The 15,223-nt window shown below is 34.1% G+C and overlaps 1 protein-coding gene across 1 annotated transcript; it reads right to left on the bottom strand.

Moving 5' to 3' along the window:
- Positions 1 to 6,943: 6,943 nt before the first annotated feature.
- LOC150096785 (uncharacterized) lies at positions 6,944 to 11,079 on the bottom strand. The gene is made up of 2 exons (XM_090407809.1): positions 10,987 to 11,079; positions 6,944 to 8,192 (listed from the first exon to the last, which is right to left on the bottom strand). Exon 2 carries the CDS (start codon positions 8,126 to 8,128, stop codon positions 7,046 to 7,048), a length of 1,083 nt encoding a protein of 360 aa, XP_090263935.1. The 5' UTR covers positions 8,129 to 8,192; positions 10,987 to 11,079; the 3' UTR covers positions 6,944 to 7,045.
- Positions 11,080 to 15,223: the final 4,144 nt, after the last annotated feature.

Raw genomic sequence — 15,223 nt, forward strand, 5'->3', positions numbered from 1 at the left:
GAAGCGTACACCGCTGTTGCTAACGAGTACAGAACAAAGGACGTCGCCATCTTTGCAGCTGTCCAGAGGAAGAAAGAAGAGTTATGAAGTGCAACAAGTGTCAGAAGGAATTGCCGTCCGACGGATGTTATATAACCTGCAGGAAATGCCATAGGAATCTTCACTTTAACACCTTTCAATCAGAATCTTTTGTACCAAGCAAAAAAGGAAAAAACAGAAAAAAGTATCAATTTTTATGGATCAAAGACGGCAAAATATTCTTGAGAAAGTCACAGACTTCAAAGTCTATACAAATAAAAAGCTCGGAAGATATAGACTGGTTGCCAGAGAGAAACAAAAGACTCTAACTTAGTTCAATAAGAAAATCTCAACACAACAAAAATGAATGTGAACCATCAGATAGATGTAATTACACCAGAATACTTCAGTAATTGTACTTTCGAATCTCTTGATGCATGGAAACAAAACACAGTACAAGCGAGAGGTCTCACAATCTTGCATATTAACATCAGAAGCATCCGAAAACATTGGTTATTATTACAGGCTTATCTGAGGAATTACACTGATATTATTGATATATTGATTCTTACACAAGTATCCATAACTAATGACGAAGCGACTGCTTTCCAAATTCCAGGCTTCCAACAACACAGATCATGCCGCCAAACAAGAATAGGGGGTAGAATACTAATATTTATGAAACAAAAATTAATAACAAAAGAAATGGCCTATCAGTTTGAGCATGCTGAAACCCTCTGCCTCGAAATCATTAATACCACGAATACACAGCATCCCATAATACTAAATGCTATTTACAGGCCACCAAACCTAAACATGATAAAATTCTTACGAACTCAATTGCTGGCTTTCAAGCCAAGAAATATGCTCAACCGAACACCTAATGATAATTGGAGACATAAACATAAATATTGCAAATGAAAACCAGAACAACACTGTACAATACCTAGACACACTCTCCATGTACAATCTAATACCAACAATAACATCATGTACTAGAGAAGAAATATTCGGAAATATTATCACTGCGAACTGTCTAGACCATATAAACGTCCGAGCATCACCAAATAGTTACACTGCATCTGTCATAAAGTGCAAAGTAGCAGACCATTACTTCACTGCTCTAAACCTGCACACCAAGACAATACCCATGCAATGTCCCACAGAAGAAAAACGAGAGAAAACAATAATAGACGAAGAAATAGTCATCCACGAAATAAGAAAAACAGACTGGGAACACCTGGCATCAGATTCAGCAGATATCTTTTACAACAACATTAAACTCACACTGGAGGAAATATATAAGAAAGCTACAAAGAAAGTCCGAATTCGATCAAAAAACAGCACAAAATCCTTGGATAACACAAAACTTAATCCTAGAAATACACAGAAAGGACGCTTTATGGAAAGAATTAAAGCGATATCCAAATAACACAAATTTAAAAACTGAATATAAGATAACAAGGAATCGCCTTACAACACAAATCAGAAATGCAAAAAGAAGCTACTACAGAGACAAACTAACCTCCGCAAAACAACATGAAACAAACCTGGCATCTGATTAATGAGATGCTAAATTCTGTTCCCAACACCACTGGCTCCGATAAAACACAGCTTCATGAAAGACGCAAAACATATCCAACAACTAGCAAATGACTTTAACCAATACTTTGCAGACTCCATCCAAGAACTTCACAGAAATATTCCCCCAATCACAAAACGAGACCCTCCACTTGGACCGCGATCAAAACAGATATTATGGTTCCCAACCATAAAAGAAGCAGAACTTCTCTCAGCAATACATCAAATCAAACCAAACAAAGGCCCAGGAATAGATGGTATCAGACCTAAAGATATAAAGCAACATGCAACTAGTTTAAGTCCTATCCTACTAAAACTAATAAATAAAATATTTAAAACAGGACAGATACCAAGTATGCTAAAGACCGCCATAATTACACCCATATACAAACAAGGAAAAAGAAATTTAATCAGCAATTACAGACCCATAGCAACATTACCAATTATCAATCAAATTATGGAGCGGATCATACTGAAGAAACTCACAGCATACACTGAGATCTTTCATATTATCCCCAAAACACAATATGGTTTTCAGAAAAATAAGGGAACAACATCTCTCTTGGAAGACTTTACAGACGTAATTAATACCGCCTTAGACAAAAACAAAGTTGCCATGGTAGTCTTTATAGATCTAACTAAAGCATTCGATACTCTTACACATCAAACCTTGTTAGAAAAGTTGAGGCATGTTGGAATAGACGGGCATCTTCACAGGTGGTTTACAAACTACCTCCAAAGTAGAAAGCATATCACACGTATCGGGTCAAACCGAAGCAGAGAGCTACCAGTAACCTGTGGAGTGCCACAGGGAGCTGTACTCTCCCCAACTCTATTCAACATTTACACGCACGATATTAATCAGTTACCACTCAAAGGTAAGATATTCCAGTACGCAGACGATACAGCAATAATATCCATCCATAATAACGCACGAATAGCCCAAACAAATATGCAACATGATATAAATCTGATCATAGACTGGCTCACGAAAAACTTCATACACCTAAACTCAGAAAAGACAAAATTAATGATATTCAGAAATCCACTGACTCGACCAGTTGATAACAAATATATAACCATCCAACATCCACTTTCCAACACAAAACACACACAGAACAGCAAAACCACTACAATCACTCAGGTTGAAACAATACGATACCTTGAAATTTACCTCGATGCAGATATGAACTGGAATAGCCATATAAAACATCTACACAACAAACTCCGAACAATAAGTGGCAAACTCTACAGATTAAAAGACATAGTTCCCATACGCCGAAAAACACTAATATACAAAGCACTATGCCAAAATATACTAAGATACGCTATAACAACGTATGCTTTCTGTGCATCCTACAAATTAAATAGATTAATATCGCTACAGTACAAAATGACAAAACTGATCTTTTGGGAACAAAGAGAAAATCACGACCTTTGCAATGGCAGAACACAAAATACTGACAGCAAAATATTTATGTCACTATGCAGCCTTGCTAAAACATTATTTCGATGCCAACTACAGGACAGTTAGAAATACATATCGTATAACAAGACCTCAGACTACTAATTATATCACATATAAATATAATAATCACTTCTGAGAGGCCACACGAAACTTCTACATCCCAGGCATGATAAACAAATTACCTTTTGAATACAGAAACCATACAAACTACAATAGCCTGAAAAGAGCTCTAAGGACATATTACGAACAAGAAACACGCACCCAAAATACCATACAAACTTAATGAAACACAATATATTCGCTCATAGATTCCGTAGCATCCTAACACAGCAAAAAAAAAAAAAAAAAACAATACATAATAACCAACTGGTGTCATCCTCAGGTAAGCTTACATTTAAGCTTCGAGGATGAAAGGAAAAAAAAATTAGTTCTCATCCAAGATGTATCATATGTAAACATATGATACATCTTGGATTAGATGGGATATGCATGAGATTTGGATGAGATACAATTATGTAAACATATTTCACAAGAAAACCGATGTATGTATTATATGTAAACCAATGTACGTAATGTAAATATCACATGTAAACAAATGTAAAGTAATGTAGCATATGTAAACAAATGAATGTAATGTATATAATAACTGTAACAAATGTATGCAATGTAAAAAAAAAAAATTATAAAAAAAAAATAAAATCAGCTAATTCCTTTTTATTCCCGTATACGGGGAGTAGGCGAGGCCATTTAGCCCTATCTAACTTTTGGAGACTGAGTGGACAGTTCAATCTCCACTGGTACCAATCAGAGATAGATGGCCCAAGGCAATCACTAATTAAGCGGTACACAGTGAAGAGAGACGGCTTAAATGTGCCGCCATCTCGTGGTCCCTAACCCTAACACAATATATTTAATGTCGATAATAATGTGGGTTTTACGGTCGATTTTCTTGAGTTTACGGGACGAAAAACCCGCTTGCCCGTGCCAGAGATCGACTAACTCGGGAACCGGTCGAAAAAAGGCTTAGAAAAATTTCCTTTAGTCGCCGACTAGACTCGAAACCAAGTCTTCCTTCGTGCGGCCAAGCGCCGTGGAGCGCAAACGCCGCATCCACTGAGCTACACAGGCTCCTGTGTAGCTCAGTGGATTAAAAAATTATCTTAAAAGTAAATCATGAGTTTACACCGTATGTTTGTGAAAATAAGGACACATAATATTCAGATTGCATATGTGTAAATACTGTTGTATAATCACACGTTTTCAAACTTGAAAAAAAAATAGTAAACCACAACATGTAATATTATACAACTTATGTAACTCTGAACAATATAATTGTAAATTATTATTATGATTGTTATATATATAAAAAAACTGTTATCATCATTACAATTTAAATCTCATTATATGTAGCACAAAGTGCTGAACCGTGTAAAATAATATATTGAATAGATGATCATTGTACATATGTAAATATTTGAAAGAACAATAAAAAAAATAAAAATAAAAATAAAATAAAAAAAAATTATTATTACTGTCGGACTGGTTGGTCGAGTGGTTGACTTATTTCGCTCTCCACCCAAAAGGCTGGGGTTTCGAATCCCGCCGTGGGCATGGGTATTTGTGATTTTCCGAGGAAATGCTAGTGGTGGGCGGAAGATGGTGTTGATGAAATTATAGTTGGTGGAGACGAGAGTTGTAGAATAGATACCCTCCCTCGATGAGCCTTTGAACTCCCTGAAGGTTTCATGTAATAATAATTATTATTATTATTCTTTTATTTTATCAAGCAACATGCAACTATCTTCGGCCCTATGCTACTAAAATCAATAAATAAAACTGCACGGATACCAAAATATGTTAAAGACCACCATAATCACACCCATATACAAACATGGAAAAAGAAATTTAATCAGCAATTATAGACCCATAGCAACATTACCAATCATCATCGATCAAATCATGGAGCGAATCGTACTAGAAACTAACAGCCTATACAGAGAACTTTCATATTATCCCAAAAAACATAATACGGTTTCAGAAAAATAAGGGAACAACATCTCTCTTGGAAGACTTCACAGATGTAATTAATATCTCCTTAGACAAAAACAAAATTGCAATGTTAGTCTTTATTGATTTAACTAAAGAATTTGATACCCTCACACATCAAACCTTATTAGAAAGGCTGAGACATGCTGGAATAGATGGGCGTTTGCACAGGTGGCTTACAAACTACCTTCAAATTAGAAAGCATATCACCGATACGTGTAACGTGTGAAGTAGAGTAACGTGTGGAGTGTCAGAGGGAGCAGTACTCTCCCGACATTTATATGCACGACATTAATCAGCTATATCCTAAAGGTAAGATCTTCCAATAAGCAGACGATACAGTTATAATATCCATCCATAATAACGCAAGCATAGCCCAAACAAATATACAACATGACATAAATTTGTACATAGACTGGCTCACCAAAAACGCCATACACCTAAACTCAGATAAGACAAAATTAATGAAATTCAGAAATCCACTGACTCGACCAGTTGATAACAAATATATAACCATCCAACATCCACTCTCTAACATAAAAAAACACACAGAACAGTAAAACCACTATAATCACTCAGGTTGAAGCAATAGGATATCTTGGAATTTACTTCGATGCAGATATGGACTGGAATAGCCACATAAACAATCCACAAACCAAACTCCGAACAATAACTGGCAAACTCTACAGTTTCCACAACCCTAAAAACAGTAATATACAAAGCACTGTGATAAAATATACTAAGATACGCAATAACAACGTATGCTTTCGGTGCACCCGACAAACTAAATAGATTAATGTCATAACAGTGTAAAATGATAAAACTGATCTTTTGGGAACAAAGAGACAATATCGACTTTATAAACATTGCAATGGCAGAACACAAAATACTACCACCAAAACACTGTCACTATGCAGCTTTGCTAAAACATCATTTCCATGTCAACTACAGGACAGCCAGAAATCCATACCGTATAACAAGTCCTCAGGCAACTAATTATATCACATATAAATACTATAATTACTACGGAAAGGCCACGCGAAACTTCTACATCCCCAGACATGATAAACAAATTACGTTTTGAAAACAGGCACCTTACAAACTACAATAGCCTGAAAAGAGCTCTAAGGACATACTACGAACAAGAAACACGCATCCAAAATACCATACAAACTTAATGAAACACAATATATTCGTTCAGGCTTCCAGTTCAGCGACGCATCAATACATTCCAAGTTTGTGTGTGTGTGTGTGTGTGTGTGTGTGTGTGTGTGTGTGTGTGTGTGTGTGTGTGTGTGTGTGTGTGTGTGTGTGTGTGTGTGTGTGTGTGTGTGTGTGTGTGTGTGTGTGTGTGTGTGTGTGTGTGTGTGTGTGTGTGTGTGTGTGCGTTCGTGCGTGCGTGTTCGTGTGCGCGCGCGCGCGTGCGTGCTGTACGAATTTCATTGTTACAATAAACAATACAAAAAAACAGAATTAATCCTGTTTTAAATATGTAATCATAATTTTAATAATATAAAAAATGATTAAATTTAAAAAATATATATGTAATCAATGTATGTAATGTATTTATGTATGCAATATATGTATGTATGTATGTATTACATGGAACTTAAATATGTAATCATAATTTTAATGAAAACAAGTATTATTGTAAAAACAAATTATTATTATTATTATTATTATTATTATTATTATTATTATTATTATTATTATTATTGACTGAAATAGTCATTCTAAGGTCGGTTTTCTTGAGTTACGGATTAAAAATTAAAAATTAAACTTTTATTTCTTTTTACTGCTTTGAGTAGATGACCCTAAAAAAGAACAACAAAAATAATAAAATAGATTTAATATCTTCAAACACTTTTAACATACAATTTGGAGTTATACTGACAAGTATATGATTGACACAATTGCGGTAAAATAAATATCTTAAGTCTTATGACATTTTCCATTTTTCATTCGATATCCTGGCAAACCACACACGACATGCCGGCAAATCTTTGTAAAAGGATCGTATGCCATGCCGCTTTTGCATAGTCGGACATTCTCAAATTTTCCTACCAATTGTCCAGAATTTGGATTAAAGTCTAAAATGACAGCAAATGGATCTGGCATTTTTTTTGGAAACACAAGAGAGTGTGGATAAGGGAATGGAATTCCAGGAAAACTCCAGGAAGGTATCGAACGGCATGATTTAGGACTACCTAAAATGAAGTTACACCGTGCACAATAAATATTGCGATAAACTCCCTTCCGAAATACAACAGGATCCAAATATTGCTTACATAAACTTTTCACTTTGGAACTGATCCAGCTTGGATTACAAGTAGATTTTAAATTTGGAATACATGGTCGAATGTTGTTGATTATAGACGTGAAAGGCTTGAATAATATATCACAAAACTGTATGTTAATCAAACTGCCAAACTTATTCCGAACAGTTATTCCCCATCCATTCGATGCATTGTCGTATATCAAATTCTTCAGCGATCGTTCCTTGCTTAGTGTGTTTTCTCCGCTGCTACCACACTGTAGGTGAATTTTCCACAAAACAGAACCTGCTTCATCGTTATTGCATATCGCACAGTAGTAATTCCTGTATGTTGCTCCATTTCTAGTATTTGTTGCTGGTAGTTGGCTATAGGGATCTTGCAGATTGGTTTTCGATGACGTACAGTTGTTCTTAATTTCTTCCGGACCTCTCCATGTTTCATTACATTGGTTGATTATGCGAATTCCTGAGTATCCAGGAATTGGTAAACAAGAAGCCATTGCGTGTTTCACATCAGGCGCTTTTGCGTGTAATTCAGGTCTAAATGGAGAATTGGCACAACAGTCTTCGTATGCAGAGCATAATTTGTCGCATTTGCATGAAATACCGTTTCTGCTTCTGGCAATTCTTGAATTTGGACACTGGTTTTGGCATTTGATATACTTAGAGGTCTGAATGAAACTCCTCAACACAAAAACAAAAATGCAGACCCTCAAAGCTGTTGAAATGTTTTCCGCCATGATCTATAAAGCTATCCCATTAAAACTAAGAGATGTAACAGATGTTTTCCAGATTCATTCTGGCCTGGAAAAAATTAAAAATAAATTTAAATATAAAATATAAATAAAATATTGATAACTTATAGAATTTTATTTCACAATATGACAAGTGGAAAACACTGGCACAGATATTATTATTGGAAGCATAAAAGATGGATGAATGAATTTCAGTGTCATTTTATTTCGCTCTACATAATCTTAGTTAGTGATTCACATTTGATATCACTGGACGCTGTTTGATTACTGCTAGAAGGAAATGGTAAAGTATTATATTATTTATGTATTACATTATTTATTTAATCTCAAGTAATGATGGATATTATAGTCCTCGCGGTTAGCCTAGTGGCTGTCCGCTTCGCAACCATATGCCTGGGGAAGGAGTGTCCTAGTTTCAATTCTCGTCGACGACGTGAGGAGCTTAAGGATCTGTCTTCAGCTTACCTAGTATAATACGCACCATATCCGTAGCATAGATAATAAACGGTTGAAGACCTCCCTTGCTTTGCCTTGCAGGCAGGCAGTATCAGCACCAAAATATTTTTCATAAAGACAAGTAATTTCAGTCTAATTAAACAATCGAAACATAAAATAATTACTTTAATTTTGCATTTTTCAATTATATCTATTTTGACGTATTGTACTGCTGCAGTAGCAAAGTACCTCATTTATTCATTTCATTGAACTTTATTTAATGCAATTTTAAGTACCTCCAACTGAATTACGCTCAATTCGAGTCAGAAGGTTTCTGCAATATAGTCACTTCAATTTTTATCAGATCTGTTTGGGATAAACTGCTGAAAAGTACAAAATAAATCAGATTTGCAACGAAAATCAAAACTATTAAATTCTATAGGATCAATTGCATTTCGCTCAAGAGGACGAAGTTAGTTTTAAAAATATGGATATTTTGTATAATTTGAGTGAATCATAAAAATCGTTAAATATATTTTAATAACTTGGTCACAAAAGAATATATATATATATATTTGTACTCAGTGCTGATCTTCTTTCGAGTATCCTCACAAAAGCGTCTTATGGACCCCCAGCTATCCGACCAATGAAAAATGTGAAAAAATCTTTAATGAACAAATACGAGGGTGGTCTGAAACGTTCTCGGCCTAACAATGAAAAAACGAATTTATGATTTCAAACTTATTTTTATTTTTTAACATACACTTCCTTAAGACTAATACATTTATTCCAGCGATGCTCCAGCGCCATTATCCCGTCCCTATAGTGGTTCTCAGTAAGATATGCAAAATATCCCTCTACAGCTGCAATCTCCTCTTGATTCGAAGAAAAACGCTGACCAGCGACGAAGAGTTTTAGTTTTGAGAAGAGATAGATGTCAGAGACAGCCCAATCTGGGAATAGAGTGGATGTTACAATAATTCATAGTGCAGATCCCTTAATTTTCCCATTTGGACAATGCACCTGCCCAAAACACCTTTGTGGGCAAGTGCATTGTCCTGATGATAGATGATATTTTTCTTCTGCAAACCGGTTCTTTTCTCACGACTTTTTTCGTGTAGTATGGTTAGAAGATCGGTATAATATTCCCCGGTTATTCGTTTACCCTATTCAAGATAATTAATAAACAAAATTCCTTTATGCCATGACCTTTCCTGCTGATGGAACCGACTTTGTCTTCTTTGTCTCTGAACAATCGGCTTCTGTCCACTGTTTTGACTGCTGTTTGGATTCTGGTGTGTAATGGGGAATCTGAGTCTCATCCATAGTAATAAATCGACTCACAAAATCAGTTTTATTCTTGTTAAAACGCTCCAAGCACAGTTCAGAAATTTTCATGCGAGTGCTTTTTTGATCTACTGTGAGCAAACGCTGCGCCCATATTGCAGAAAGCTGTTTCATTTGCAATTCTTCATGCAAAATGTATCCTCCACGTTCTTTTGAAATGCCTATAGTCTCAGCAATTTCACGCACTTTGACTCGCCGGTCCTCCAATACCATATCGTGGATCATCTTCAAGGCTGGTAAGGCCACGTTTAAACAAGGAAGCCCATTTCTTAATTGTCGAAAAGAAGGATAAGAGAGCCCGTACTTTTATGAACTTAGAATGAATATCTTTTGGCTTTAAACCTTCTTTCACAAAGAATTTTTTAACCACACGATACTCAATTTTATCCATTTCAAAGGATAAACACTTTTGTTTAAGTCATCTGTATAAAACAAACTACTTGATAGAATGACTTGCCAATTTCACATGGATGTTAATGACAGATGTACCAACTTAGAAAAAAATATCTTGCATATAGTGTTGCCATCTATGATTGAGGCCGAGAACTTTTCAGACCAATCTCGTATGTCATTCTTCGTTGTATTTATTTTATTTAAATTTATTTAACCGGGATATCATATTTAAACACACTGCAGAACAAGAATTCTAATAGCTACATGTACATTGCGCGCAGGTGCTTCCAGAAGTTACATATTCAACCCTTTAATGTTTTCCATACTTTAATGAAGTAGAAAGGGTTCATGCTTGTTAATTATTAATTCTGTAAACTACACATATGACATACAAAATTTTCATAGCGATTAAGCTTGAGCTGTTGAAAATACATATTATAGTAGCATAGTTATTCGTCCAAGGGTAAGATAACCCTTCTTTTTTAGAGAAATCCCTCATAGTCTACACATTTCATTTCAGGTTTCAATAAGCAAGATCATGAGTAAGCACTATCGCTTAAAACGTTTAAGTTATTTTAAATACATCATTGCCATAGTGGTATTCAAACCAATATCCGATAAAAACAGCCAAAGCATAAAATGATTAGATTTAAATATATCGTGCTTACCATTGATATTCTTTCCCAGGTATAACCTTCACGCAGGCTTTGCCAATACCTGTTGTCACCCATTACAACGAAGTAAAAAACACTGCACAGCAATGTATGCATCTACTTTGAAATGGCATAGCCTCAAAAATTATTTTTAATAGTTGTTTTTCATTAGAATAACGTGTATTTCCTTTTTGGAAACCAGAGCCAATGCTACGAAAGTACTTCTTCCGGTGAGTATGTAGTTATCCAAGAAACACACTTCTAGAAAGGAAATATGTCATTTTTTTGTGCTTATTGTCACTGATCCAAGTTCCTACATGAGTTATCTTTAATTGAAATGCGTTAAATAAACACTTTTGGACTTTCAAAAATAGATTTCTATTTTTTAAAGTCCAAAGTCCAAAGAATTGTTTAAGAAAATGTATATTTATAAAATGAAGGAACGACAGTTATAAATATGCAAAAAGTTAATTAGAATTTGTTTTATTTTATTTTATAACAGTTGCTTCTTATTTTATGATTTTGTGGTATGTCAACAAACTCAATAAACTAAAATCAACAAACTCGTTTCAAGTATAGTATTTTCGTTTAAAATATGAAGTAAATTATTAATTTTGCTTTCTTCCTTTAATGAATACAAAATAAATCATTGTTTGTGGAAAGGAGATTGTGCTAAACCCTGTCCTTGTGATAACATTCCTGGTTTCATAATGCTAGCCCATCGAATGAGAACTGTACGTTCGACTGTACTCGGCGATTAGATCTTTTTTACACCTTCTGTCTAAAAAGAAACCGAACTTTTCGAAAATAGAAGAACTAGTAGCTCCACCTGTTTTATCTTTTTGTTGTCAAAAGCGGCAACGTTCATTATTGTTTTGTCAACTGTTATGATATTTGTTTCATTAGAAGCCAAGTTATAGTCGAAAAATGAGTTTCAAGCAAAGAGCTGCGATTGACTTTTGTGTTAAACTTGGCAAAAGTTTTACCGAAACGCATCAAATGCTTCAAAAAGCATGCGATGATGAATGCTTATCCCGTACTCAAGTGTACGAGTAGTTTAAGCGATTTCAAAGTGGTAGTGAGATGCTTGAGGACGACGTAAAGCCGGGCCGTCCAAAAAGTGCGTGATTTCTTCAAAGAAAACCGAAATCGTCTGTGAAATTGATTGAAGATGAATTGGGGATTCCAAAATCAACTGTGTACAACATTTTGACCGAGATTTTGGGCCATCGTAAATTGAATTCACGATTTCCCACAAGTTGATCGATGACCAAAGAATGTATCGAATTGAATACTGCAATTACCTCATTAAAACCTGATTAAAGCTTGTAAGGACTCAAACTTTCTTGAAACGATTTACTGATGACGAAACGTGGTATTTTGAGTATGAAACCGAAACAAAACGCCAAGAGTGCTGAGCGAAGACCACCAGAAGAGGCGCATCCGAAAAAAAGTCACTTGGAGAAGTCAAAAATAAAGACAATGCTGATTTGTTTCTACGAATCCAAGGGCATTATCCACAAAGAATTCGTTCCGCCTGGCCAAACGGTCAATGTAAGTTTTATCTAGAAATTTTGAAGCAATTGATAGCGATAATTCGTCGTGTACAGCATGAATATCGTGGTGCAGGAAAATGCACCATCTCATCGTTCGAACATTGTGAGACAGTTTTTGAGCAAAAACTAAGTTTGTGTGTTGGATCACTCGCCGTATTCACCTGATTTAGCACTCTGTTACTTCTTTCTTTTCCCCCGACTTCATTTGCCGATGAAAGGAAAGCTATACGAGAACATTGAAAACGTTCAAGCAGCAGTAACCACGACCCTCAACAGTATTCCAAAAACCGATATAAAAAAACTCATTTAACGAATTAATTGACCGTGCGTGCCAAACGCTGTATCGAAGTTGAGGGAAAGTATATTGATTGAAATAAATGATTTGAATAATTATAATTGGCCTGTGTTTTATTTTCTATCAAGGGTTCGGTTTCTTTTTGGACTGATTTGGTGTATACCTTTCTTCAGACTCGATTCCAGAATTAGCGAATTTTTTTGTCAGGTTAAAAAAATCGACCGTAGACCCCCACACTGTTTGAGATCAAGAGATGGCGACATTTGTCTGCTGTACTCTCACATAAAAGTCTTAAAATTCATCAATATCCCTGAATTCAGCTATTGACGTTAACGAATAGAGATCTGTTACCAACCACTTTCCTTTTTTTTTTTAAAAAAAAAAAAAAAAGAAGATCAATCGTGGTTAAAAGAGCTGTCCACGCTTTTTAGGGAATAAAGATGTTTAGAACTATGCTGAATAATTGTTTTTTTATCTTGTAGAACTTCCCAGTGTTACTCAGGCTCTTAAATAACTTTTGCTTAGCAGACATTTCACAATTTTCAGCTGTTTCGAGAATAATGAATTGCTTTTGTCACTTCATTTCATAAGTGGCAAACAACATTTCTAAGCCTTTCGTATTACACATCTAAGCCTAATTTTCAAATATAAATTCGAAATAATGTTTTTAAAAAATTTGAATTTTACAAAAAGATATTGACTGTTTTGTTGAAAATATCAAACCTGTGATCTATGAAATGCCTCTTCACTCCCGATTTGTTTACCTTCCTTAGTTCTTTTTAGGAAAGTGTCAAATCATATAGAAATAGTGGATATTAACAACTATCCACTATTTCTATGTAATTTACGTCGCAGAAATGAAGTATGGCTATTTCTTTATTAAGTGTAAAATCATACCATGAATTAACATTAACATTTAAAAAGCTCATTCAAGATAAGAAAACCATCTAGCTGCATAGCTGCAAGGATGTTGATCATAAATTTGTGTTTAAATATTCAAAAGAAATGCTCAAAGAACAAAACTTTTATTTAGATGATGTATGAACCAAAAATCGCTACTCTTTGATTAAAAAAGAACCGGGAATTCTTTTAAGAATGTGATTGAGGATAAACCAGATTTTATATAAAACCACACTACCTGCCAATCTAAAACCAGAAACCAGAAAATATATGATTCACGGAACTTCTCGACTTTTTCATATATTTCTAAAAAACAAAAAATGAAATGTTGAGCACTTGTCACTTCTTTTATTTTATTTCTGACTGAAGGGTTGTATATTATCTGATTATAAATAGAACGAACGGTACATCATACTCCATAAGTTCCATGGTTGTTTAGGAGCATTGAATGAAGAGCATCTAAGCAGTCTGGATGTCTAGAGCACTGTTTCTCATACTTCAGATATCCGTGCATCCCATCCTAAATTTTCATTATTACCAAGTACCCCCTTATCAAAATAATAAATAAAATAAAAAAGTATATTTCGTTGTAATTTTAATTGAATTTAGCTATACTGTACATGTAAACAAAAAATGTTTTTATTTTTAATAGAACAAAATTGATTCATATAATTATTTTTTATCATTCGCTATCGTACGCTCTTCGCGTTGTTCCAGGCTCGCGTTGTACATTCATATACGAAGCTGAACGAAGATTCACGAGTGATTGCCTGCGGATTTGCTTACCGTTTGCAAATGAAGCAGTTCTCGCAATGCATACATAATATATAATTTATTGAGAAATATACACGTTTAAAATAACTCTTTTTTTTCGTAATAATGATGCCATTAATGATACATAGCAGAAAATTGCCACCTACCCCCCCCCCTGAAGACCTTTCACGTACACTTTGAGAAAAACTAATCTACAGTATTATTCGATTTCATATTCTGTTTCAGGTATATGCTTACATTGTATAAGACATGATAAAATATTGTTAATTATGCTTTGAATAACAAGTTTTTAAAACCGACATAAAATGTTAAGAAACAGTAATTGATTTTAATAGCCTAATTACAAGGTCTAATGGCCTTTGTTAACATAGAAAAAGAAAGAAAAAAGGCAGAAAAAAAGAAAATGAAAAAAGGTAAAAAAGGGAGTGGAAAAAATAAAAAAATAGAAAGGAAACGGAAAAATAAAAAGAAAGAAAGAAAAATATTAATATTTCTAAAATTAAATTTTTAAATAATTTTTAAAGAAAATTAAAAGTAATTAATTAAATTTTAATTAAAATTAAAATTTAATTAAATTTATTTAATTAAAATTAAATTAAATTAATTAAAATTAAATTAAATTAATTAAAATAAAATAAAATATAATTTAATTTAATTGATTAAAAGTAAATTAAATTAATAAAAATGAAAATAAATTAACTTGAATTAAATTAAATTAATTAAAAAT

Source organism: Typopeltis vanoorti, chromosome 18 (genome assembly GCF_054136105.1).
Source record: "Typopeltis vanoorti isolate ZY-2024b chromosome 18, IOZ_Tvanoo_1.0, whole genome shotgun sequence".
Lineage (NCBI taxonomy): Eukaryota > Metazoa > Arthropoda > Arachnida > Uropygi > Thelyphonidae > Typopeltis > Typopeltis vanoorti.

Excerpts from the sequence above, each read along its gene's own strand:
- LOC150096785 (XM_090407809.1), bottom strand. The coding sequence starts at position 8,128 with ATGGCGGAAAACATTTCAACAGCTTTGAGGGTCTGCATTTTTGTTTTT.